At 45.9% G+C, this 25,239-nt stretch overlaps 1 protein-coding gene across 1 annotated transcript in view; it reads left to right on the forward strand.

The window, feature by feature from the left end:
* PLXND1 (plexin D1) overlaps window positions 1-22,967 on the forward strand; it is a 130,218-nt gene extending 107,251 nt beyond the window's left edge. The window contains exons 28-36 of the mRNA XM_030569990.1: window positions 1,501-1,604; window positions 3,221-3,284; window positions 6,218-6,252; window positions 8,430-8,534; window positions 9,367-9,530; window positions 11,413-11,560; window positions 16,219-16,359; window positions 18,774-18,848; window positions 20,354-22,967. Of these exons, the coding sequence (XP_030425850.1) occupies window positions 1,501-1,604; window positions 3,221-3,284; window positions 6,218-6,252; window positions 8,430-8,534; window positions 9,367-9,530; window positions 11,413-11,560; window positions 16,219-16,359; window positions 18,774-18,848; window positions 20,354-20,470 (953 nt within the window). The 3' untranslated portion in view covers window positions 20,471-22,967. The remainder of the gene's footprint in view (window positions 1-1,500; window positions 1,605-3,220; window positions 3,285-6,217; window positions 6,253-8,429; window positions 8,535-9,366; window positions 9,531-11,412; window positions 11,561-16,218; window positions 16,360-18,773; window positions 18,849-20,353) is intronic.
* The last annotated feature ends 2,272 nt before the right edge of the window (window positions 22,968-25,239 follow it).

A 25,239-nucleotide genomic window follows, 5' to 3' on the forward strand; every position in this document is an offset into this window, starting at 1 on the left:
GTCATAGGGCCAAATTACAGTTGATTTGACTGTTGTGTGAAGTGCTGTACATTAGGACAGGAGAAGCTGGTGTTATGTACACAGCAAGTGGACAGGAGAAAAGCCTAGGACATTGGAGAGGTATTTTAACTTGCACCTTCTTAAACCCTGCCCTCCTCTCGTCTGGCCCCTGTGTGTATTGCTCAGCCCAGCATGGGCTATCTTACTCTCAATTCCGGACACTGTTATCTGCATACTAATGGGTAACATTCATCGCCTTACCAGCACTAGTCTGGGCATAGACTAAGACATTTCTTTTATCTACCTATGGCAGGGTTTCTCAAACAGAGGTCGCCGCTTCTGTAGGGAAAGCCCCTGGCGGGCAAGTTTGTTTACCCGCCTTGTCCGCAGGTCCAGCTGATTGCGGCTCCCACTGGCCGCGGATTGCTGCTCCAGGCCAATGGGGCCATTCCAGCAGCTCCCATTGGCCCGGAGCAGCGATCCACAGCCAGTGGGAGCCGCAATCGGCTGGACCTGCAGACGGGGCCAGCCAGGGGCTTTCCCTACAGAAGCGGCGACCCCTGTTTGAGAAACCCTGGCCTATGGGCCATCTCTTTTTCCAGGGAGCCAGGTGTGATCCAGGCCCTAACAATGAAAGGGAAAGTTAAGAAACAGCTATGTCCTGTTCAGCTCTTTGTCAGTAGATGGCCAAGGTGTTGCCCGGCCCTGCTCCCCATGCCAATTGACTTGGAATGGTGAGTGTGGCCATGGGTGCCACACTAGGCAAGTGCACTCAGGGAAAAATGGAGACGTTTACATGGCCCTTGGAATTCAGTGTCACAGGTAGCCACAAAGGGGTGACATTCACCATGGCCAAAGCCTCGCTAAGCAATGCCCATGCAGAGGGCAAGATGTGCACCAAGTAGCAATCCTGCCCCTCACTCTGCTCTCCACTAGCTGGTGCCCCGGTACATGTCTCCTGGTAATCCTGCAGAAGGCGGGAACACTTTGCTTTTTCTCCATTGGCTGATGCACACTGGCATTCGGGTCCGGAATCTGGTAAAATGAAGCCCAGGCACAGCAATCCCCACTCTCTGCCCACACCGCACAGCCCTCCCGCTTGTGCGCTGTGCGGAGTGGGTCAGATTACTGTGCGCAGTGGAGAATTTATGTCGGATGGAGACTGACAGGGCTGCACACTTGCAGTGTCTCTGAACACCTGGTGAGATGGTCAGAACCCTCTGCACCTCCCTCAGTCCAGTTGGGCTCAGCCCCAGTTCACCTTCCTGCCCTAAACCAGGAAACTGCACTGCCCACTTCTCGAGTTAATCCTGAACACTTTCCTACCACAGACCTGTGAGAAGCAGCTGTGTTCCAGTCACATGGAACAGCAGAGCCCCCAGCACCTCCAAGCACCTGTTCTCTACATTGAATGTGGCATCTAAGCACACATTACTCCAAGCCAAGGTACACGTGCCCTGCTCAGGCTGGCTTTGCATTAACTCCCTTGTCTGTATTTAGAATGGTTTGCCACAAGCACTGACAGCTACGTCCTGCGGGACCTCGATGACACTTCAGTGATGGAGGATGGCAGAAAGAAGCTCAACACTTTAGCCCATTACAAGGTAAAACTGCAAGTGCTCACAGAGGGACTTCACTTCCTTCCAGCCAGTCTGTCCTCAGGGACTTTCCCTTTCCAAGGAGGATTAGCAGAGACAAGCAGGAAGGTTGCCATGGCTCCATGAGAGCTTCCGGGGAACAGACATCAGCCCTGGCAAGAAACTTATTAATATTGCAACACACTGAGATTAATTAAATGCTCTTCATGCAAAACAAGTTATTACTAACAACATAAAAGGCTCCTATTCCCAATGGCCACCATCCATGCTGATTAACATCATAGCACTCCCGTTCCCTGCTCCCACTGAAATCTATGATAGAGTTGCCATTGACTGTCCTGAGAGCAGGCTCTGGCCCACAAATGGGAGCAGTTTGTTTTTGTAACAGGACGTTCCACTTAAAGTGACACTGTCAAGGAGCTGAAGCCTAAAATGTAGGTTACATGTGATTTCATCAAAAATGGATCTGAACGGAGATGTTTTCTTGGCCCTTTTTGCTTTTAAAACTAAATGAAAACTGGAGTTTTTATTGGATTCTTGATTTCCACGTAGCCCTGGAATGCTGGAAGCACAACCCACCTGCACTGCAGCACAGTGCATGGAAAACCAAAAGTGAAACATTTTGATCACTATTACTGAGCTAGTACCTCCGTGCACCATTCAGGGACCACGGCCCCATTGTGCTAGGTGCTGCACAAAAACAGAACAAAAAGACTTGCCCTGCCCTGAAGAGCTGACAATCTAAATTTGGTGGCATTCTTCCTTGGGAGTGAAAGCATCTAAATGTGAAAAGCCATTGTCTTTTCTTTTGAATAATCTGATGTGTTGTTACTTTAATACATAAATCTGAGGTGTCCATCACCATGGTTTCTAGAACCATTTATCTATCTTAGATACTTATATGGCCTCCAGTACCATAGTATTGGAGCACATCACTGTCTTTAAGGTGTTTATTCAGCGAAGAAGGGACATACTGTTATCCCCATTTTACAGACAGGAAACTGAGGCACAGAGAGCCCAAGTGATTTGCCCACAGTCACAGGAAGTCTGTGGCAGAGCAGAAAATTGGACCCAAGTCACAGATTAGCACACTAACCATCCTTTCTCTCTTTATTTAGAAATAACAATAGTTTCCCCACCAGAGGAGCTTGCACTAAACACACGCATGCACACACAAACGCACACACACACAGAGCATTTCATTTCTTGCTTGGCATCAGTCAAATCCAGATAGTGTATTGCTTCACGCTTCTAGCGAAGACTATTCTCCCATCCGTCTTCTTAGCCTGGAGAAAGAGATGAAGTGTGAGCCTTGCCCTGAAAGTGGCAAGGCACCTGTGTCATTAGTCACTAGGGCCCAGATGCTCAAAGGTATTTAGGTGCCTAACTCCCGTTGATGTCATTGAAATATTGGGAGTTAGGCACCTAAATCTGGGGCTAATGTCAGAGCATTTTATTCCGTGAGGTGTGGTTGTCATCTTGAGCATGGCAGTTTATGTTTGCTGCTCAAACACAGCTGCATCACCAGTACAAGGCTGCCCCAGCTACAGAGCTACCTTGCTTACCTATAATCCCGAGTATTCCTTGACATCCCTTACCTTTGTTCTTCTCGTCCTCCTCAGATTCCTGAAGGTGCCTCTCTGGCAATGAGTTTATCAGATAAGAAGGACACCACGCTAAGTCGAGGTAATTTGCTTTTCTCTCTCTTTCACAGTGATTTCACAGGTGACCTTTGTTTTTAGTGATGGGAAGTGGAATCAGGGTTAGCTCTGAGGAGGTGCAAAGAGCCTGCAGCCTGCACATTTTGGACCTCTCGCTGAACAGATGAGTGTGGGGTTAAGCTTTTCATGGCTAGCTAGAATATTGTGGTTCCCATCATTCCTGGAGCACCATCCCTGGAAATGCATCAAGCGTTCAATCAGTGATGATAATCAGCTTCAGCCTATGACACACCTCCTCTTTGCCTGGGAATGCTGTAAACACATGGGCAGCCCCATCAGTACACAGGGCAGATCTTTCTGAGATGCCTGCAGCCCAGTACTGGATGCCCTCAGTTTCAGCTTCATCTATCTCTTTTCTGTGGCGCTGCACAGCATAGCAGGCTATCAAGCTGTGATCCTCTCTAGGACCCAGAGCTTGAGGTAAAACTCGATGGGAGTAAAAAATGAGGATTTGGCCCCACAGTCGTAGTATGATGTCAACTTTGCTGGGCAGGGTGGCCTGGCTACTTCTAAGTGAGCTTGTGACAATGGAGTAGATCATTGTGTCCTTTGGAAGCTATCAGAGCTCCAACAGGATCTACAATTGTTCTTCTTCGAGTGCTTGCTCATGTCAATTCCCTTGTGGGTGTGCACACACCCACGTGCTCAGCTGTCGAAGACTTATGCCTCAGCGCTACCAGTAGGGCTGGCTGTGGCGCCCTCTGGAGTGCCGAGCTCATGGCACAGTATATCAGGATCTCCAATTGTTTTTCCAGCTGGTGCTCTTTACCCAATGGGGCTTATGATGAAACTGTGTCCTACATTCATTGAAGAGGCATTCATGGCACTGTGGCAAATATATATAGAATAAGCAATCAGCTCTTAAATGCCCCCTCCTTTCCATTGAATTCTTTACTACTGAGATACAACAAGCCCCAAATGTCTTGAACTGGTCACAGAACACTTATGCTACAGGAACTTATGTGGCTGAATCCCGCCATTTATATATGAACGGTGCAGTGCCCTCAGCCAGAATTGATGGCTAGACAAAGAGACAGAAAGACAGAGCAGAGACACTTAGTGCTCTATTGACTGCAGTACACGACATTCTCTGTGTGGCGGCCAACAGTCTGGAGGAAAAAAAAAAAAGGAATCCAAAGAGCTGGGAGCAGTGTTGCTGCAGTATTTTGGCAGAGCTGGGGGTGGGGGGGCAGGACCAGAGACTGCCGGGAATATAATACATTGGTCATCAGGCTGGACAGCATGAGGTCATCTCCATCAATGTTGCTGAATAGGCCCATTTGTCACGCTTTGTACTTGAATGGCTGCTGTTTAGTGTTGTGACAGCGCAGCTCCCAGTTTCTGCTGAATGCTTCACATCAGGCACAGGGGGGAAGAGCTTTTAGTTGGATGAGTGGTGTACAAGTAGTAAGTAGATCAAGGTTTTATGGTCGATCCTCATGTGTCACTCTGACATTCTGAGATGAAACATCCAAACTTTTCATTCCAACACTAAGGATTTTAGAGGTCACTTGTAAAAAGGAAAAACGATTGATTTTGTGTCCTTTTGTGTTAATCCCCTTTTTAATCTGTTTATACAGCACCTAGCACAATGGAGTCCTGGTCCATGACTGGGGCTCCTGGGCACTATAGTAATACAAATAAGAATAAGAATAATAATTTCTTAAACATCTGGATTATCAAGTCTCCTCCTGTGTTTGCTCGAGTACTGTGTAGAAAATGAGGCCGGGACCTGTCTATCCCTCAGTTTGAAGGTGTTGGAATCTTTCACAAAGAAACTTTCTCCCAGATGTTTTTTGGAGGTTTGAATTGAATAGGTGTTTACAAAAACAAAACAGAAAAGGAGGAGTTTGAAACTCTCTAATCAAAGATCTCTTCCACTTTCAATTACGCAGGGTTAGTCTCTTTTAATCGTCAGGATTCATCTACGTCTCAAGTGCTGTACAGAGTCATCCAGCAAAGACAGGGTAGAAAATAATTTCATATGAAGAAAAAAATCAAACATAAAGTTTAAAGGCTGCCAGGTTTTTTTAGGCCTTCACACGTGCTAAAGAGGAAAAAATGGCACAGCTCCAATGTCATTTGCCTTTGAGATCACTTTAGAGCCACAAGAATGTTGAAGGTCATTGCACTGCTTTGATGGAGGAGGAGGGTTGCGTTGGATGGGGCGGAGGGTGGAGGGAAAGTGTTGCACTGCCATGCAAGAGCAAATTCAAAGAGCAGCTGAAGCAACACACCTACCCACCCTCTCCCCCTCAGAGATGCTACCACTCAGAGTGACACTCTCACAGAATAAGTGGAGTAGATTCAGGATGGTGCCCCAATCAATGTGCCTTTGCAGAAATGTATGTCTTGTTGGGTCTTTCCCTGTAGCTATTGACCATCAGAGTCTGAAAGCAAAAATCATTGTCTGCAAACAAACAGTTACAGCAGCTTTTGGCCGCCAGTTTTAGTCAGCATATAGAAATCAGTTTCCTTTCTGAGATCGGATGATAAGAGACTTCCTGAAATCTGAGTCAAACAGTATGTTGTCCAGTAATGATAAATGCTGGAGTACAGCCCAGACAAGGCCAAACATAACTAGTGAACAGAGTGCAGGACTGGAACTTGGCAACTCACGAGTTCTAATCCTGGCTCTGACACGGTCTTCAGGCAAGTCACTGTGCCTCTCTGCCTCAGTTTCCCCATCTGTCAAATGGGTTAAATACCAAATTCACAGAAGGTTTGTCAGGAGTAGCTAAAGTGCCTTGTACAGGAATCACTAAGTGTTGTCCTGGCTGCTCCTTCCCCCAAACACAGCAGCCATATCCAAACTTTTTCATTAGCTGATTCTGTATGAAGGTGTCTGCATCACAACATAGCAAACTAAGCTGTTCTGTTTTTCTTTATTTTTTCCAGTGAAGGATTTGGATACCGAAAAATACTTTCATTTAGTAAGTATCCCATTCCAAAAGCAATCAAGGCTAATGACTCTCCCACTGTGTGTGGCCAAGGCTGTTTTCCTTTGGGGTTACTTCACCCATCTCCCACCTCCTCCCCCTTTCCTTTGTAGGAAATGTCTATTTGGGAACTGGACCCTCTCACCAGGAAATTGCCTGAGAAAGGAGGTACTGATAACTTAAGGAAAAGGCAATCAGTGCACACAAATCCCAACAACAACTTCCCTGGAGCCCTGTCTTGTGGCTGGGAAAAGAATTACTTAGCTAGAGGAGTGTAGTGGGTGGGAAGGAGGCCTGACCAGATGGAATTTGCAATGTACAATTGTTACGGAATGAACCTGCCTTGCAGCAATGTATTAATGTGCACTCAAAGGGCAGTAATGCTGTGCAGAGTTTCTTTGTCAAAGGCAATGCTAGGAATGCTTTCCATATGTACAGTAAATGCAGGCGGATGCATTTGTCACCCAGCTAGCTTGTTGGCTGGTGATCAGACCTGCCCAGGGGGTTGGCTGACCCCCTGTGCTTACTGCGTTGTTTGTGTAAGAAGGTCATACTTGAACATACGGTATGTTTGGCAGAGAACATTCAGTTTTTATCTTAATCGTGATCATAGTCTCAAACATATTTCACCTTTTTGATGGCAGCCAACTAACAGATACAGGAAGAGCAAAACCCTGCTAGTCGGGGATGTTTCAAAAAATGGAGTGCACTGCAAGCCTATCAACTTAATCTTTACAAGGAAGTTGTTTCTGCCATATAGAAGGATTCCAACCTTTTTATTCTGTTGCTCAGTCGTGAATTGTTATAGCAAGAGATCTTCATCTGGCCTAAATCAGCATAGCTCCTCTGATGTTGATGGTGCTGTTCCGATTGACACCAGCTAAAGATCTGGTCCAAAGAGTTACATTCCAAAGTAGGGGTAGGTAAGTTCCAACGGTATGAAACACGATGGGAGAAGAGAATCATACTCAGTGTGACTATATTATTATGATATTCCTGGTAACCTTTTCCCCCCACGGTATTTCTGCTTTTGGACACATGTCATTTCCATGTACGTGATGGAAGAGGAGAGAATGCTCTTTCAGCATTGATTATGTTCATGTAACCTAGCTCCATGGGGCTGAAACACTATGTATGATAGTGGCAGAGGAATCTCTTTACACTGCACTCAGTGAGATGCTGGCTCCCCATGATACCTCCCCTTCAGAGAGACCAACAGCGGGGGCGAGAGGCTGCATAGAGGACAGCCTTACCAGCATGGAACATAAAACCGGTGCTGCAATGGAAACAGAGCAGAGATCTGTGACCTGCTCTATCTGCCCGTTACCACTAGAGAGTTCAGAACAACAGCATGGACTGAGCAAGAAGATAGGAGAGAGATGCCTTTTTCCTAATCCCAGCTTTGCCACTGAAGCCTTGGGCAAGTCACTTAATAAATAAATATTGTTACTCACCCATCTCAGTGGGGTAGTGAGGATTTACGAGTTCATGTTTGGACAGCACTCTGAAAGTCTGAAGTGATGTACTGTTAAAAGTTATAAGGGGGAAAGGGGCTTTTCAAGCATCAGGAAATATTTTCGGAACTTCACATCTTTCCAAATAAAAAATATGTGCTCTAATAAAAAATATTAGAGTACTGCAGGAGAAGAGAGAGAGGGTGAAAGTGCACATAGAAAATAAGAAGAAGAGGTTCATCAGTGACATGCTAGGGCACTGCCGGGGCATTAATTCAATGATCTGAACAATGGAACATTTAGATTTTGTTTTTTGTTTTAAAGGTAGCAGGGGGTTTGTTAACAAATCAAACAATGTTTTTGTGCTTTTTCCACATTTCAAGGCAGGTTGCTTTTTCTGGCCTTGTGTTGTTGGTATCCCAAATTACAGCAGCACTGGGGGAATTCAAGAAGTGACACAGAGCAAAAACTTAAATGAAATTGAGCGGTTCATTTTTGTTGTCCAAGTTAAGAGAAATAGAACAAAAGGCACAAATAGCAAAATAGTCAGTTTGAGCTTTAAGTTTCTTTCAGTTGTAACTAATCTAATTGTGTGTTTAGCAGCATAGATAATGTTTTATTTAATATATAAATTGTATGTTGTTACATCCCTTTTTACTCAGTAAAAAGATTTCCTGAAGGCAGGAATCATGAACATTTTTTTTTATATTGACTCAGGTTCTTCCAGCTGATGAACTGATTGAACATAAGAAGTCCCATAGACAGAGCCATAGGAAAAAAGTCCTACCTGAGATCTACTTGACCCGGTTATTGTCTACAAAGGTAAGAGAAGCTGGGGCAGTGTGAGAGTTTTGTTTATGGCAAATAGGATTTCTGTTGGTAGCTCTGTCATAAAATGTGACTTGTTATTTTTAAGCAAGGTTACATTATGCCCTAAGTAGAGATCGGTGCTGTAGCATCCCTCACTGTAGAGAGGAGATGGGACTCTGCCATAGCAAATATAAGGAGGCTGAGGCTGCTGGACATAAGCAGACCCTATAGTTTTCTCTGACTTTCTATCTGGTAATCTGCCTAATGAAGCCCCACTTTACCTCCCTGTGGCCTGGCCTATACACTTAGGAAAGGATTCGGACTACGACACAGGCTCAAGACCCAAATTAAGATTTGGGCACAGACTTCCCCAAAGTTTGGGGATGTTCAGATCAGAGGAGGGGGAAGAGCATTGGTTCAATCTGCATTCGGTTTGGAACTTCCCTACACTCCAAGGGTATTTGGATCCAGGGCTTGGGCTCAAACCCATCTTTAATCCCAGTGTGATGTATAGCTGGACCAGAGATCATAAGAATGGCCAACAGTCTCTAGTTTTCTATTTACTGTGCAGAATAATCACAGATGTGCTCTGAGATCCCAGCAGTAAGAAAAAGCAACCTCTATGCCAAAAGAAATTAAATCCAAACTGGATCTAATTATATCACCAGGCACAAAATTAACCTTTCTCTCTCCTGTTTTGCATCCCTCTCCTCCCTTGATTTACTAAACTGGCAGCAAAGTCTCTTCCACTTGTGAAGAGCAAACCCAATCCCCTTAGAATAGTAACTTTGTTTTAGTTGTTGCTGCTTCACCTTGATCAATGCTATGTACGCTTGTCCCCTAGGGAACACTGCAGAAGTTCCTGGATGACCTATTCAAAGCCATTCTCTGTATGCGAGAGGACAAGCCGCCTGTGGCTATCAAGTATTTCTTTGACTTTCTGGAGGAGCAAGCAGAGAAAAGAGGGATCTCTGACCCTGACACTTTGCACATTTGGAAAACCAACAGGTTTGGAAGATGCAACCCATTATTTCCTTCCTTTCCAGCTCACAGAACAAGTAGATGCAAAGCCAAAGTGCCCTGAAATAATCATTAGAGTGATAATGCAGAGAGCTGGTAATGAATACAGGATTTAGAGTGCTTGGTGGGGCAGAGAAGTGGGGTGGAGGCAGAAACAGAGAGCTGAGGGGTACAATTAAGGGACAGAGGAAAAAGGGGCAGAAAGGGGGACAGAAAAGCAGAGGGGCAAGTGGGGACAGGGAGCTGGCAAAATTGCCAACGACAAGTATTCAGAAATCCTGAGTCTGGCCCACAAAAAGTCATGAGATTGTCTTACAAATCACAAGATTTTTGAAGAAATATATTTGGGTTCTGTTCATTTGCCTTCTGTCTTTTGAACCTTTCAGGGGTCACATTTTCAAGCTTCTCTCTGCAGGCACTAATGCTAGAAAGTTACTGTTTTTTTAATGACTGCTGAGATTTTGGCATTATTACATGACTCCAGGAGCTGGCATTTCAAGAACACCATATAGTGGGAGACAGATGATAAAAGTGGCAAGAGTTGGCAGCACAGAGCAAGAAGAAAAGCAGAGAGCTGGGGCCAGAGTACTAAGGAAGATCACAGAACACAGAAATGAGGAATGAGCCAGAGGGCCACGGCAGAGATAGGGAAGAAACTTGAAGGAGGTTCAGCCATCTTCAGAGAAAAGGAGCAGAGAGAACTAGGGGGAAAGGGGAGGGAGAGCTTGAAGAACAGGCTCAGCACCTCTCAGATGAGAGGGGCAGCTGGCCCTGTAGTTGCCGCAATGGGACCAGCTGTTCCAACCCCAATACATGGAAATTAAGAACATACTTTGGGAGGGAAGATCAGTGGGTGTGCAAATTAGCATAATTGTTTGGTTTAGGATATGGAACTTTTATCTCCAGGTTTTTGATGTGCCAATAGATAGGGCTGCTAATGGGCTACAGAGCTTTTCCCTCCTTGGCCTCTGGTTCTAATCCAGTCCAAGTTGGTTGTGAGCCAAAGTTGTTACCATCAGATGCTCGGAGTTCTGGTTGGTGGTCTCAGTAGAATGCCTCGTGAGCAGGCCTCTCCATCCCCATTTGCACTTGAGCTGGCAGCCTCAGGAGCAAAGCTAAGGAACACATGAGACACAGAACTGGTCCATCTAGGCCAGGGAGGAGCAGGTGAAGAGAAGTTTGCACAGCTGCTGTCTGTGCTGTAGCCATTTCGTGGCAAGTTGTGTTTGCAAGGCAATCTCAGCAGTAGAGAAATAGCTGCCACAAAGGTGTTCAAAACATCTGTGCTAGGAAAATAGGCTGAAAGCGACAAAAACGAGCAAGACAGCAATGGCCGTCTGGGCTCATGCCCTTGGAGAGAGAGAAAACGTGTTGAAGGTCAGACACAAGGGATGTTTCCCAGGACTATGCCCACCCATCAAGCCCTAGTTACATTCTAACACTGGGACGGATGGACAGGGATCAGCACCACTTATAGGAAGTTAGTTCTAAATTTACAGGGAAAAGCACAGAGATCTTTCATGGACGATGCCAGGCTCAGTGAATTACTCAAGGTGTAATGCAGCGATCATACCTAGGTAGGGATACTCATGCATACTCCATGCCTGATCCTCACACTGCACCCTAGGGGAAACACCCCGTCATCTGTGAAACAAATGCCTGCCCCTTCTAGCCAGGGTGAGGCAGGGCAAGGGATGATAACAACAATTAAATAATAACTTTGTCTCCATATTTTTCCCTTTTTTTTTCTCTTGTGTTTTTTCTCCTCCATCATCCTGTCTGCTTTTTTCTTTCTTATTCTCAAATCACTCTGGAGTGATCTGGGAATGACGAAGTTCATCCAGTCTGTTTCTGATGCTTTCCCTTGCAGCCTACCTCTGAGGTTTTGGGTCAACATTCTGAAGAATCCCCAGTTTGTCTTTGACATCGACAAGACTGACCATATAGACGCCTGTCTCTCTGTCATAGCCCAGGCCTTCATCGATGCCTGTTCCATCTCCGACCTACAGCTGGGCAAGGTAGAGATCTGCAGCTCCCACTAAGATGGACCTTTCCCTTCACCCCACTCTCTGCTCAGGGTTGGCCTCACAAGAATTGAGATTGGGTGATGGGAGTGCATGGTTGTAGGCATGCTGGAATGATAGGCAACATGGGGGGAGGGATAGCTTAGTGGTTTGAGCATTGACCTGCTTAAACCCAGGGTTGTGAGTTCAATCCTTGAGAGAGCCATTTAGGGAACTGGGGTAAAAATCTGTCTGGGGATTGGTCCTGCTTTGAGCAGGGAGTTAGACTAGATGACCTCCTGAGGTCCCTTCCAACTCTGATATTCTATGGGAGCCAGAGTCTGGGAAGGTAAGGAAATTGAGGCCTAAATGGTGACTGGATTGTTCTGGGACCTTCATCAGTAGACCAGGTGGTGGGCTGCCCTATGTATTGTCCCCATTGCAGGCCCCACCCCCCCAGCCCTTCTTCCTCAAGAGACACAGCTATGGTGGCAAAAGTCTTGGGGAACACAGAATGATACAGACCAAAACAAAAGTCCTTTTGGCAATATTACCTATTCCATTCAGGGAACTGGTAGAAGCTATACTGACAAAATCCATATAAACTGGTCTCCACTAGCAGGGTTTGCTGGTATAGTCCTTTTTCTAGTGTAGACAAGGCTTTAGTGAACTGAGCACAAGACTGGGAGCGAGAAACTACTGCAGTCTCATCTAAGCTCCACCTCCACAGGTATTTAGACACCTAATTCTCACTGAAATCAATAGATGTTAAGCTCCTAAATAACTTGAGATTCTGGCCCTTGGTCCTAAATTTTTGACGTGTGCGCATGGGCAGTGGGTGAAGGAGGCTGGGGGAGGCTAAGCCTTCCCAAACCTCCATTAATACTCCCTGCTGCAGCCCCGAGGCTGGACCATGGCAGGGCTCTGAGCTCTTCTGGGTGGTGTAGGCTCGGGCTCAGTCCTGGCCAGCCGGGACTCCTCCAGACTGCTCCGGGTGCTGGCAGGCCAGCCCAGGCTTGAGGCTGCTCCTGTACTCCAGGGGCCGGCCGAGGTTTGGGATAGCACTGGTAGGCTAGCTAGCAAGAGCTGGGGGAGCGGAGCATCAGGCAGAAGGGGCAGGGTAAGGGGCTTGCCTCCCCAAACTGAGGGTGCATATGCCACATGTGTGTGGTCCTTTTTGCACACACCTCTGACCATGAAATGCCAGGGTTGGGTACAAATAGAGCTGTGCACACAGAATGAACTCTAACTGGCATGCGTGCATCGGGCATAGCCCACAGGCAGATGAGGTCTACATGGCAGTTCACTTGCACTTTTGAGAGTTTAAGCTTTAACCACTCAGGTTTCCTATCTGTGAAATAGGGCTAATAATATTAACCTACCTCAGGAATTAAAGGGTTACCCAATCCACTTATATAAAGTTCTTTGGAAATATCAAGTGCTAGATAAGTACTGTTAATATGAGGCTCTCATCCTGCCCCTAGCACATATTCCAATATTTATAAAGCAAGATCTCTGTGTTGCTCAGCCCAACAGCATGAGGTATTGTTTGTCCTGTATAGAAAAGTCCTGTGGAATCAAACAGGTATGAAATCTTACAAGGGCCTATCGAAAATACTCTGAAAACATGACAGCAAGAGAGAAATTATTTATTTATGCCCCAAGCCTGAAAAGCAGTTACACATGTGCTTTATTGTACACAGGAGCAGGGACATTAACTTCTGTTTTAAGCACATATGTAATTGTTTGCAGGATCAGGGTCTTATTTATTTTTATGATGATAGTAGCCAGAAATCAGGATCAGCTCCCATTGTGCTAAGAGCATTACAAACATATACAAAGACACAGTCCCTGCCCTAAAGAGCATCCAGTCCTTTTAACAGGTCATTTGATTTCTGGCAGGGCTATCATAGGGTATTCTGGTCTCTAGGCAGTTCAACCATACCTACAGAAAAGCGATCATTCTTTATTAAGTCCTGGTGGTGTTTCCAGAAGGGATCATTTTCAGTGTTGTAAAACTAAAAGCTACATGTCCCGGTTTGTTCAGGTGAGCAGTGCTCTGATTATGTAACTCTACAACTACATGTGGCTAAGCAGGAGTGAGTGCTTTTGCCTCAGAGACCTTGCCAAGATCAGGTGGCGGATCTAGGCGCCATCAATTCACATAGGATTAATCAGTTTAGTTCTACCCTAACTATTTTGAATATGCCCATCACCCTATTATCTAGGCATCTGATTCTACTCAGTCAGTGATTTTACCTCGCTGTAACACCATTGACTTCAGTGAAGTTACTCTTGATTTGAGGGAGCTCAGAATCAGGCCCAAGCATCTAGCTTCCTCTTGGGATTTTATGTTGCTGAGGCTACCCTCTGCACTTTACCACAGATAAATGTTAGTATTTCAGAACAGTTATTGGTCCTTATGGACCTAATCCTGCAGCTCTTTATCCAACAAACAGTCTAATTGAAATCATGGAAGTAAGGACTCAAGGAATAGACTGTAAATATACAGCAGTCTAGAAAGTATGGGCCTGAGTCTCCTCACACTGCTATCTGTTTTATCCCCATGTAACTCACATCATCCTCAAACGCCATAGCTCAAGCAGCTAGAAGGAAGAGAGGTTGTGTGTGTTTTATTGTCCTCCCTTTGGCTCCGCTGAGTTTGGTGTTGACATCTGAAACTTCCTGACATAAATACGTTTTATGCATGAGTGCTGTAAATCATGTCCTCATGGTGCAGTATGTGACGCAGAGCACACCCTGTGTGGGGCTGGGTGTCGGAGCAGCGCATTCCACCTAAATTAAAAGCATCAGGAAGTCTTTACTGGGAGAGATTTAATACTGGAGGAAGATCTAATGAGTGCTTGATTTTTGTTTGTTTGGGTTTTGAACATTTTTAAGTCTGTTACGAAACACCTATCATTTGTCCTTGTCAAACTGTCGATTAGAGAAGGGGGGGGTCAGCTGGGGTCAGACAGCAGATGGAAATGTTTTCAGAAACACAATAGCATAAGAAAGGAATCGTTGAGTAATGTGGGAAGAATAAATCTCCCGCATAAAAGTAAAGTGGCCTGTATATACAGTATGTCACCAGCCTTGCACTGCTGTAATTGCACTGCTTTCAGTGGCGTTACTCCCAGTTTAAATTGGTATGAGATTAGAATCAGAGCACATATATCTGTATTCCTTGTATGTAATAAACTGTAACATGCAGTCCCTGTACCAACACACAATTTATAATACATATGCATACAGAAACTGAGAAATAACTAAGAGGAAGTTTGGTTCCCTGAGCTTTGTAAAGGAAATGTTATAAATAGGCTATATAAATATGCAGGGCATTGCACGAACGCAGTCTGTAGGGTTGAAACCACTCAGAGCCTACAGCTGATGCTGAATGCTGCTACCCATTTAGTAAGGGTATGTCTCCACTTTGAGTTGACAGTATAAGTTCCACCTCCAGGGAACATGCCTGCACTAGCTAGTTCCCTAAAAACAGAAGCGCTACCACAGCAGCATAAGTGGTGGAAAGGACCAGCGGCCCCAAGCGTTATCCCATGGGAGATGCTAGGGATGGGTAGCCTCTCCCACCACAGCAGCTACACTGCCATTATATGCCACCAGAGCTAGCACAGTTATGTTTCCTCAAGCTGGAAATTACACCTCCAGAAAAAGTGTAGACATACCCTTACTAGTGCTAGCCACGCCCCATATTGCAACAGTGTCCTAAGTGCTTCCCTGGCTTCCTGGTTATGGCCCAGTGCATATCAAGGTGCTGATAGCAACCTTGAAGGCCTTACCTGGTTTTCTAGCTGAAGGACCCATCCCCTCCCTGTGTAGCTGCAACATTTGGGGTCAGCTGGTGTGCTGTTGCTAACGGTCCCTGGACTTGTGTGTCTAGGGGCTGGGACAGGCTAGTCTCAGTCCAGCGTCATTCAGTCTAGAACTTGATCCCTTCCTTGTCCCAACAGACAGTCTTGACCTGCAGGGCACAATGTAAAGGTAATAGGCCCAGGTCATTCCCAGGGTAATGTTATTGAAAGGAATGGCATTACCTGGAGGATCAATTTGATCCCACCAATTTGCTCGGACTTTTGCCTGAGTGGGTGCTGGTGAGGCTATACCATCCCTGATAGCTGGGCAGGGAGAATGAGATGATTAATGTCCCACTTGGACAAAACAAAGTGAATTTGGTATTTTCCCTTTATTAATTGACATGCACTTGATCAGACACAATGTGAGCTGGACACATTGTTTTAGACAACTAAAAATAAATCAAACCTCTATTGAAAAAGAATCCAAGGCCAATATGTAAACATGCAAAGCTCAGTCCCTCCCACCAACATGACATAAAGAACTTGATTTTTAAACAGTCTGCATGCCCAAAATGAATGTGTAAACTTGGGCAACACCTCATCATGTATGTACCCAGTACCCTGATTTACATGCAGTCTTAGCAGTTGTGTGTGCACATTAGTCATGCAATAGTGCACACATTTTGTGCATCTTACTAGTTAAACCCAGAACCCAAAAGTTTAGCTCTTTCCTTAACACAGTTGAAGTTCTTGTTTTAAAAACTTTATATTAGCCTTCCAGTGTGAAGCCCAGATGATCAGGGAATAAGCCGTGAGCCTTGGAGCCAATGAAGTATCCATCTCTCTCTCTCTCTCTAGGACTCACCTACCAATAAACTACTGTATGCCAAGGAGATTCCAGAGTATAGGAAAATAGTGCAGCGCTATTACAAACAGATCCACGACATGCCGCCTCTCAGTGAGCAGGAAATGAATGCACATCTCGCAGAGGAGTCACGGGTAAGAAATCCGCAAAGCCACAGTAGCTTTAAAGGGGGTCCACTCATACACCCACTTGTGTCTGCTGGAGTTGGAGCAGCCCCACAGAATCTGTTGTGGGACTGTGGTGGTGTTCTCCAAGCTACTGAGCATGTCTTTTCTGGCTGCTATAATGGTCACAAGATTGGTAGGTAACTTATGGGAACAGCAGGCAGAGATCAGCTGTCTGCAGTACAGGACATGGGGTAGTGCAGCACAGGGCACTGGTGTTCAGCTTGCTAATGCTGAAGGAGGAACAGAAAAGGACAAATCATTTCTCCTCACTCTGTATAAACTTACAGCCACAGCCACTAACTCCAATTTCTTTGGCTCCAACCTTCACATTGTCAGGCATTGGCCCAGTTTATTTGCCCTAAAGAGGAGCATGGTAGGAATGAGCGATGTGCTGCTGTGAAGACAGGAGAATTCTGATGAACCAACAGGCAGTTATCTCTGAAGCTAAGGTTCTTTCTAGCACATCAGGGTGGACGAGCGCTTCCCTGCACTGGGAGTGAACAAACTTGGGTTCTGTGCCCAGGTCTACCAGTGTCTTTGTTTGTGATTTCACTGCTAAGAGCTTCAGTTTCCCCACTATAAAATGAGGATAATAGAGCTGGTCTGAGAACAATAATTCCAGTTTGCAGATGATTTGAAATGAAAACAAAATGTTGATGTTCTCCATGAAACAAAAAAAAATTGATTTGGAAAACTGAAACATTCCATTTAGATTTGTTTTTAACAAAACTCTGCCTGGCAGGCTGCCAAGGCGCTGGGAACCAGGTCTCCCATGGCTCTGAGGCCAGCTGGCTACCCAAGCACCCTGCTCTTTGGAGTTGGAAGCCGAGAGAGCCAGCTTCCCAAAGAGTCTAGAAGCCCTAAGACCCCAATTCTGAGGCAATCTGTCTGATGAGCTACTGGGACGCTGAACTAGGAAACTAGGCATGTTTCAAAATCTGCCTGACAGTCAGGTTTTCTGCCTGGGTTCCATCGGCGCGGCATCAAAATAGAACCATCTCCACAAAAGCATTTCAGTTAACAAATCTGCAAATTCCAGTGAAAGGTATTTTGTCAAACGTTTCCCAACCAGCTCTTTCTGACCCACCTCTGTGATGTGGTTGGAGATTGTGGAAGGGTTGACACGCGGCTGGCATGCGGCTTTTTCCTCCCTAGCACTTCTGCCAACAGAAACTCAGGTCTCACTGTGAGCTGTCTCGTCTCACAATTCAGCCCTCTGGCCAGGTCACCATTAAGTTCCACCCTTTTCGGGATAACAAGAAGTCCAACCAGGGTCTAAACCTTTCATCTGGCCTTTGGCCCTTGAATGTGCGTCGCATCATCTCTACAGCCCTTCACTCAGAGTTTTCAGTCATCCTTTGCCCCTTCTCCGGGGCCTCATATCACCTGCCCAGTGACTGGTAGGGAAACCCAGTCCAGGGACCCTATAGCCCTATAAGCCAAAGTCTGCTCCACCAGCCTCCTTGCTGCTGTCTCCCTGGACCTCTTCCTACTATAGCCTTTTTTTCCCCCAAGCTTTCTCCCCAGTCCAGCCTCTTTGCAGGCTCTAATAGTGCGAGTGCCTCTCAGGGCTCGCTCCCTGGGGATCTGGTTCCTGCTCTTGGCTGTGTTCCCGATCCACTGCAACCCTCGCATCAGAGCTCTCTGTAGCATTAAACTCCCCAGGCCTCCATGACCGTAAGTTTTATCCCTGCTAAGCTGCTTCAGGTCACCTCCTGCTCTTGGGTTTGGCCTCTCCCTGGTGGACCCAGTTCTTCCCCTTTACCTCCGGGCCCAGCTATCCAGGAGGGGCACCCAACACCATCAGAACTGCTACAGCCAATTGCTGCATCCTGTTCCTCTGCTCTCTGCCACCAAAAGAGTGACTACAGCATTCTTCCTTCACTCCCTCCAGACCTCTTCTGCCCTCGACTTGCTGCCTTTATAGAGCCACCCAGCTCCTTCCCAGCTGCCTTCAGCTTTAATGAATCCTGGCCCACCCTTCACATGCAACTAGGTGGATTAATTGGGATATACACCTCAGGCTGGGTTATACTCCCCATCACAGAGATCTACAGGTGAATGGTGCTGTATAGGATTATTAAAATAGTACCAAATTCATCCCTAGCATAAATAAATGCCACTCCCACTGTAATCTATGGAGGTGGGCCCTGTTTGTGCCAGGAATAAATTTTGGCCTTTGCCTCTGAAGTCACTGAACAAGTATAACATATATCTTGAATAACGTAGACGGGAACAAGAGTCCAAGGATTTTGATCCAGTGTTAACTTACAGCAAATGAGATCTAAGCCTTTTATTACTCCAGTTGCTTTCTGTGGAACGGACTACATTCCTGCATTTGGATTAATATTCCTCCCCTGTTTGTTTTATCTTTTATGAAGAAATACCGGAATGAGTTTAACACCAACGTGGCCATGGCTGAAATATACAAATATGCCAAAAGATACCGCACTCAGGTAAGCAGCTTCATTTGTCTGGAGGTGAAGTCAGTACTCAGCATTCCAGGTAACTGTGGGGAAATATCTGATGTTCTTTTATGTGCAGCATTGGTATAGCCATATCAGTCTCAGGATATTAGAGTGACAAGGTGGGTGAGGTAATGGCTTTTATTGGACCAACTTCTGTTGGTGAGAGAGACAAGCTTCCAAGCTTCAGAGAGCTTTTCTGCAAGTCTGGGAAAGGTACTCAAAGTGTCACAGCTAAATGTAAAGTGGAAGAGATTGCGTAGCTTAAGTAAATACATATGTCAAGGGACTATTCAAGGTGAAGTGGCACATTAATACCCCTCCAGATGTAGTGAGGGGAAAGAACCAGGAGGGGTGAGAGAGATAGTGGGGGCAAGGTGTTAATGGGTTATAAATTGTTTTAATAAGCCATAAATCCAGTGTCTCTATTCGATCCATGATTTTTCGTGTCCAACAGAGTTATGCTATAAACTTTAAATTCATAACTTTGCTAGATTCTAAAAATCATGGACCGAATAGAGCCACTGGATTACAACAGTTCTAGATCTGAAGAAGAGCTCTGTGTAATCTCAAAAGCTTGTCTCTTTCACCAACAGAAGTTAGTCCAATAAAAGATATGACCTTCCTTACCTTGTCTCTCTGATGTCCTTTTGTGATTTATCAGTCCTCAGTCCCACCAAAAAGAGTCCGAACAAGGAAGAGACTGTTCTTCGTTACTGATGGAATGGCCTTAGCTGAGGAGCTAGGATGTCCGTATCTGTCTGGTGTCTCTCTCTCTCTGTCTCCACTCAATCCTCTCCCTCTCCTTCCTGTAAAGTCAGTCACAGATTTTTTAAAATCTAGGTGCATTTTCAACCCTTTTGTCAGCTCACCAGAGAATTCAGAACAGATCTCAATTTACAAGTCATTCTCCCTTCTTCTGGCCTGAAGTTTGCTCTTGCAAGTGTTTGTGGATGCAAATGAGAGCATGTAGGTAAGTCCTTGTTGCACCCGCAAATCAGATAGCCAGATGTCTATGTGCCTTCACTTCTACCCACAGTTAATTGTCCCCACAAATCTGTGGATGTGGAAAAAGAGGCCTTTAAAGAGCAGTCCTAATTCAGTCCTATTTGTGTTATAGTGAGCTGGCCGAGCTCTGAGGTGGCAGCCTGCACACGTGCACACACACACTCTTTTTCTCTCTCTCTTTCTCTCTCTCCAATCCCTTGGCTGCTTGGAAAACCAGTAATCTATTCTCTTCTGTTTGGCAAGGATGGTTGAAAGTGAAATGTAGCCTGGATTAGTCAGCAATCTGTGGCTCCAAAAATGCTTAACGAAAGGCCGGGGTGAGGGGATGCTGAAAAAATCCAGTAACAGGGCAGATAACCCCCTCCTCCACACCTCATCAGGACACTACACCTGGATGGGTCATCCTGTCCCCACACCACTTGTTTGGAACACAGAAAGGTCAAGGCTGGCACGTTGCATTAATCGCCTCACTGCTCTTGCTCCTACAGATAGTGAATGCCCTAGATTCCAACCCCACCACGAGACGCACGCAGCTGCAGCACAAGTTTGAGCAAGTGATCGCGCTCATGGAGGACAATATTTATGAGTGCTGCAGTGAGGCTTAGGGGATGCTCTGGACCGAACCAGCTCCTGGAAGTGACCTTCTCTGTAGTGCACTGTCCACTAGGGAACATGCCTTTAAACAAAATATATACATGTAGATATATATTTGATTGTGTCTCTTACGGTTACTGTGTCACCACATTGTTGGTGGGCATGGCCATTGGTGAGATGAGCCAGCAGGGGATGAGAAGCCACCAAACAACGTTTCAAATCACTTCAAATCCCTTTTGTTGATCTGCACTGCGTGGTGCCTATAATTTATTTGCTCTTTCAAGAACTAGAGATGTGCCACTTTCTATTTTCCTTTAACCTGCGTGTGAGCAGCCGTCATCTCCCTGCATTCCTGCTTCCAGAGAGACTCCTTGCGGCCTAGAGCCCATGCTAGGCAAGCGATAATGATGGATGCAAAGCAGCGGGGAAGCCTCAGGGAGTGATGAATGGAGATTTCAAAGGCTATTGGAGCAGCAGCAGAACTTCCTTAATTATACCCCTCTTCTGTATGTTTTAAATACCAGGGACTCTGTTTACTGTACACTATCTGCTGCAGTAGATGTTTTTTGTGCCTTTTATTTTTGTACTGTATGTGTAAACATAACCACTCCATCTGCAACTTGTGCCAGGTGGGGAACTCATGGACTAGACAGTGAGATTGCTTCCGAAGTAGTCAAGACATGCGAAAGCACTTTACCCCTAATGGAAATGGTAATTACCTAGCTGGAAGGAGTGTATTGTCCATTTGATAATGTCAGAGAGGAACAAATCGGGGCAGCTGTTCCCACTTCCCCAAGTTTCCCAGATGTTTGTGCACACACTGAACTGGAGTTGACAAATATCCCCTAAATAGTCACGTTTCATCCAGCTGGTCACAGGAATACTTTTACCTAGAAGTAAAAGGAAAAGATATATTAGGGGTCCAAGGGCAAAGTTTCCTTCCCTTTATACCACCTTCCCTGTCTTCCAGCATGCACAACCCACAGTTGAATTCTTCTCAGTGTAAATCTGGAGTAATGCCAGGGCGTTCAACTTGTTATTTAGTATCTACACTGGTGGAACAGTACAGAATTGACCAAAGCTGTGCTCCAATGGCAGGTAGTCCCTCTGAACATCTTTTGGAGCTCACACGGTGCTCAGCAGCTGAGTTATACTCATGGGACTGGTGAAAATGTAGGATGTTGTGATGGAAATAAACTTAATCAGGGCCAGTATTATGGGTTTGTTCCTAAAACAGCTTCTGGGCTTGCTGTGTCTGGCATGCTGTTGGCCGCAGCTATTGACTTAAAATGAATAGAAGGTTATTGCTGTATCAGCCCAAACAGCATCAAAGAAAATGTAGTGTGACTCCAGATGCCTATCTAGCAATCCCTGCAAGCTGGAATGACTCCAACTATTTTAGGCTATTGCGGGACAAAGTCTGCCCTCAGTTAAGCCAGTGTAAATGGAGAGTAACTCCATTTAAGTCACTCCAAGTCAATGGAGTTACATGCCTGTAAAGCTGGAGTAACTGCTGTGACTTGGAGCAACTTTTCTACATTGTCTCTGGATTTACACTGGTATAACAGAGAAAAATGTCACCCGAATGGCGCTCTTGCCGATTCCTTTATGCTGCTTGCAGAAAGGCAGCACTTTAGAATACAAGCGCTCTTGCTCCCTTGTTGTCCACTGGTGCAGGACTACACAATTCCATGGCTCCCTTTTAGAGCTGGAGCCTTCGCTTGCTGCACTTACCAGAAGCAAGCACATGAATGCAAGAGAAGCCGAACTGCCCATGAACAAATCCAGTTTGGCACCAAACTTTCATAGTACCAAAAAAAAAAAAAAAAAAAGCCACTACCTCACCCAAGGCAGGGTTTAAAGGGGACTCTCCACAATGCACATGGCTGCCATCTGAGCACTTGGCTAAGAATCAACCTGGCAGTGAGCTATTTTGGTTCAACCAAAAAAAAAATATATACACACGTTGGATAGATCATTGCCAGGGCCTCTGTCACAAACGTTTTAGAAATGCCTATGGGGATTTGGAGCAGCACAGCTGATTTTATATTCTATAGATTTTAAAAATTACTTTATTGGGAGGGAGGGGAGAGGGGAAAGAAAAGCTTAACTAGAACTGCAGAAACGTACATACACTGTGGAAGTCTGACTGTAGTTGCTGAATAAGTGGCTTCAGCCTAGCAATGTTACAAATGTAGCTGGGCTACATTTTATTTTGAAAGAGATTTTTTTAAAAAACTTAATTTTTCTTCTTTAAAAACTGTGAACAGCTGCCAGATACACACAGGGCCAATGCGGGGACGCTGAAGGTGAGACATGTCAGAGCATAGGGCAGTGGGTATGATGAAGGGGTGCAAGGGGATGGTCCCATGAGATGGTGATCCCTGTGTTGAAACACTGGGAAGGTAACAGGCTAATTAGTGTGAGGCTATGGATCTGCTCCAGGTGCTGTGGTTGGCAAGCTTGCCTTATGGCCTGTGCTTATTTAATCTTTTTTCCAAAGCAAAACAAAAACAAAAAAGGAAACATGCTCTTTGCTTCAGCCCTTTGGAAGCAACAGAGTTTGAGGGTTGGCTGTATTGTCTTGACCCTGACCCTTTGTAATATATTTTTAACTTTGTCATGTATTTGTCAGTGTGGGTCTCTTACCTGCTATTTGGTGGAATCTTTGAAAACTTATCTTTGTAATAAAACATGGTGATCAAACGTGTGGGAAAGTTTTTGGCCAACAGCATTTGGGGAAAAAAAATCTGTACAGTAGATACACCATAACAGTTGCCTTGCTGCATGGCTGATTTCAGCCCCAGGTTTCTCCTACACCTTCATGGAGGAATTTATTTGCACACTGGTTGAGTGAAGAGTGGTGTCACATACAGTACTACAGTATCAAGCCTGGCTCAAAAGTAGAATCTCACTGTAGTTTTTTAAGCTAGGGTGCTCAGACATCCCACTGTTATCAGGACTGTTGCACTATTAATGGCTATATTTTATATATGCAACTGTAAATGCTGGGGGTGGGGGGGGCGGAATTGTGTCTTGATTTTTCACATTTCCTCTCTGGTCACCTTATTTTATGCTTCCAAATGTGAGAAGGATGGCTGCATTCTACTGCACAGGGCTGGCTACTTTCATCATATCTGAGGATTTATATGATGGCTAAGTTTAGCTACATCCATTTATAAACACTACTGGGTGCTCAGCTCCCACGCTACAATGAAATCTCATGCAAACATAAAAAGGTGACGAGCCCCTCTACCATGCATTTCCTGTCAGCTAGGGCCGCCCCACACCAGGGGCCATCTCTACCCAAGAGCCTGCCTCCTGAGTTAAGCACCCCCCCAGTCTCCACATACACCATGGAGGAGAGCTAGGTGCCTAAGGCAGGGCACCTCAAGCACCCAGGCTGGGTGGGGAGATAGTTAAGGTAGCCCAGAGTGAAATGCAGAAGAACAAAGAGGAGCTTAGACCTAGATCCTCAAAAGGTAATCATGACCTGGAGACTGCACCCCTTCTGTACCCCAATCCCCTGCTCCAGCATGAGCCCCCTCCTACCCTCCAAATCCCTCAGTCCCAGCCCAGAGCATCCTCCTGCACCCCAAATCCCTGGCCTCACTCCACAGCCCCTCACCTCTCCCACATCCCAACTCCTGGAGCCAACTGGTGAAAATGAGCAAGTGCATGAGGGTGAGGACAGCAAGTGACAAAAGGAGAGCAGGGAAATGGAGTGAGTGAGGTCAGGGCCTCAGCTGATGGGAGGGGCAGGGCATGTTCCATTTTGTGTATGTAGAAAATTGGCAACCTTAGCTGCAGCTGCCTGATGAAAGTAAAGTAGGATGTGTCCTGCCTAAGTAAGGGCTGTAGCAGGTGATGACCCAGCACCTCCCTGCCTCCCCCATTCACAGTAACCAGACTTTGAGTGTCCAGGCAGCAGACCCAAACACCGTAAGGTCCTTTTGTCAACTAGATTTCCTGGTCAAAAACCAGGCATCTGGCCACCCTAGAAATGCCTTTGGCCATTAGTAACTAGCTTGGTTTACAGTGACAAAGAGTCCTGTGGCACCTTATATCATCCCTAGACTGATTCTTGCCTGCATATTTATACCTGCCTCTGGAAACTTCCACCACGTGTCTTACGAAGTGGGTATTCGCCCATGAAAGCTTATAGACTAACAGAAGTATTGGAGCATAAGGTGCCACAGGACTCTGTCTCTTTTTACAGATCCAGACTAACATGGCTACCCCTCTGATACTTAGCTAGGTTTAGTGACTTCAGCAGGGGTCAGTCCCCAGGACAAGGGGCTAGGGTGGAGAAATCAAGACACAGGAGAGTTGCTCCCTAGAGTGAGTGGCCAGGGTAAATCAGGGCAGTCCCTGGAGTGAAGGCCTGGGGAGGGGAAATTGAGGTACAGCAGGATCAAGAGGCATAGCAAAGGGCTGGGGAAATCAAGGCACAGTAGGGGACATCAGTCCCTGGAGAGAGGGGCCAGTGGGGGAGGGAAATCAGGTCTCTCTCTGAGGCTAGTTACGGCAGGTAACTGGAGTTCTAGCATCTGGTCAGCTGCGCACTCCAGTCAGAAACCAGACACCTGGAAACCCTCCTTCCTCTGGGTCCTTTCTGCTCTGGTCATTGATAAGCAACCTGATACTAGAACCTGCTCCACTTGCACTGGGAGCAACAGCGAAGGAGTTAAGGGTACCACAGGCAGGGGGCAGAAGCAGAGCCCATTTGGCTTCTGTTGTTTGGGTGGCTGGCCTGCTCCACTAGGACAGGCTGGAGTGT

The sequence above is a fragment of the Gopherus evgoodei genome, chromosome 7 (genome assembly GCF_007399415.2).
Source record: "Gopherus evgoodei ecotype Sinaloan lineage chromosome 7, rGopEvg1_v1.p, whole genome shotgun sequence".
Taxonomy (NCBI): Eukaryota; Metazoa; Chordata; order Testudines; family Testudinidae; genus Gopherus; species Gopherus evgoodei.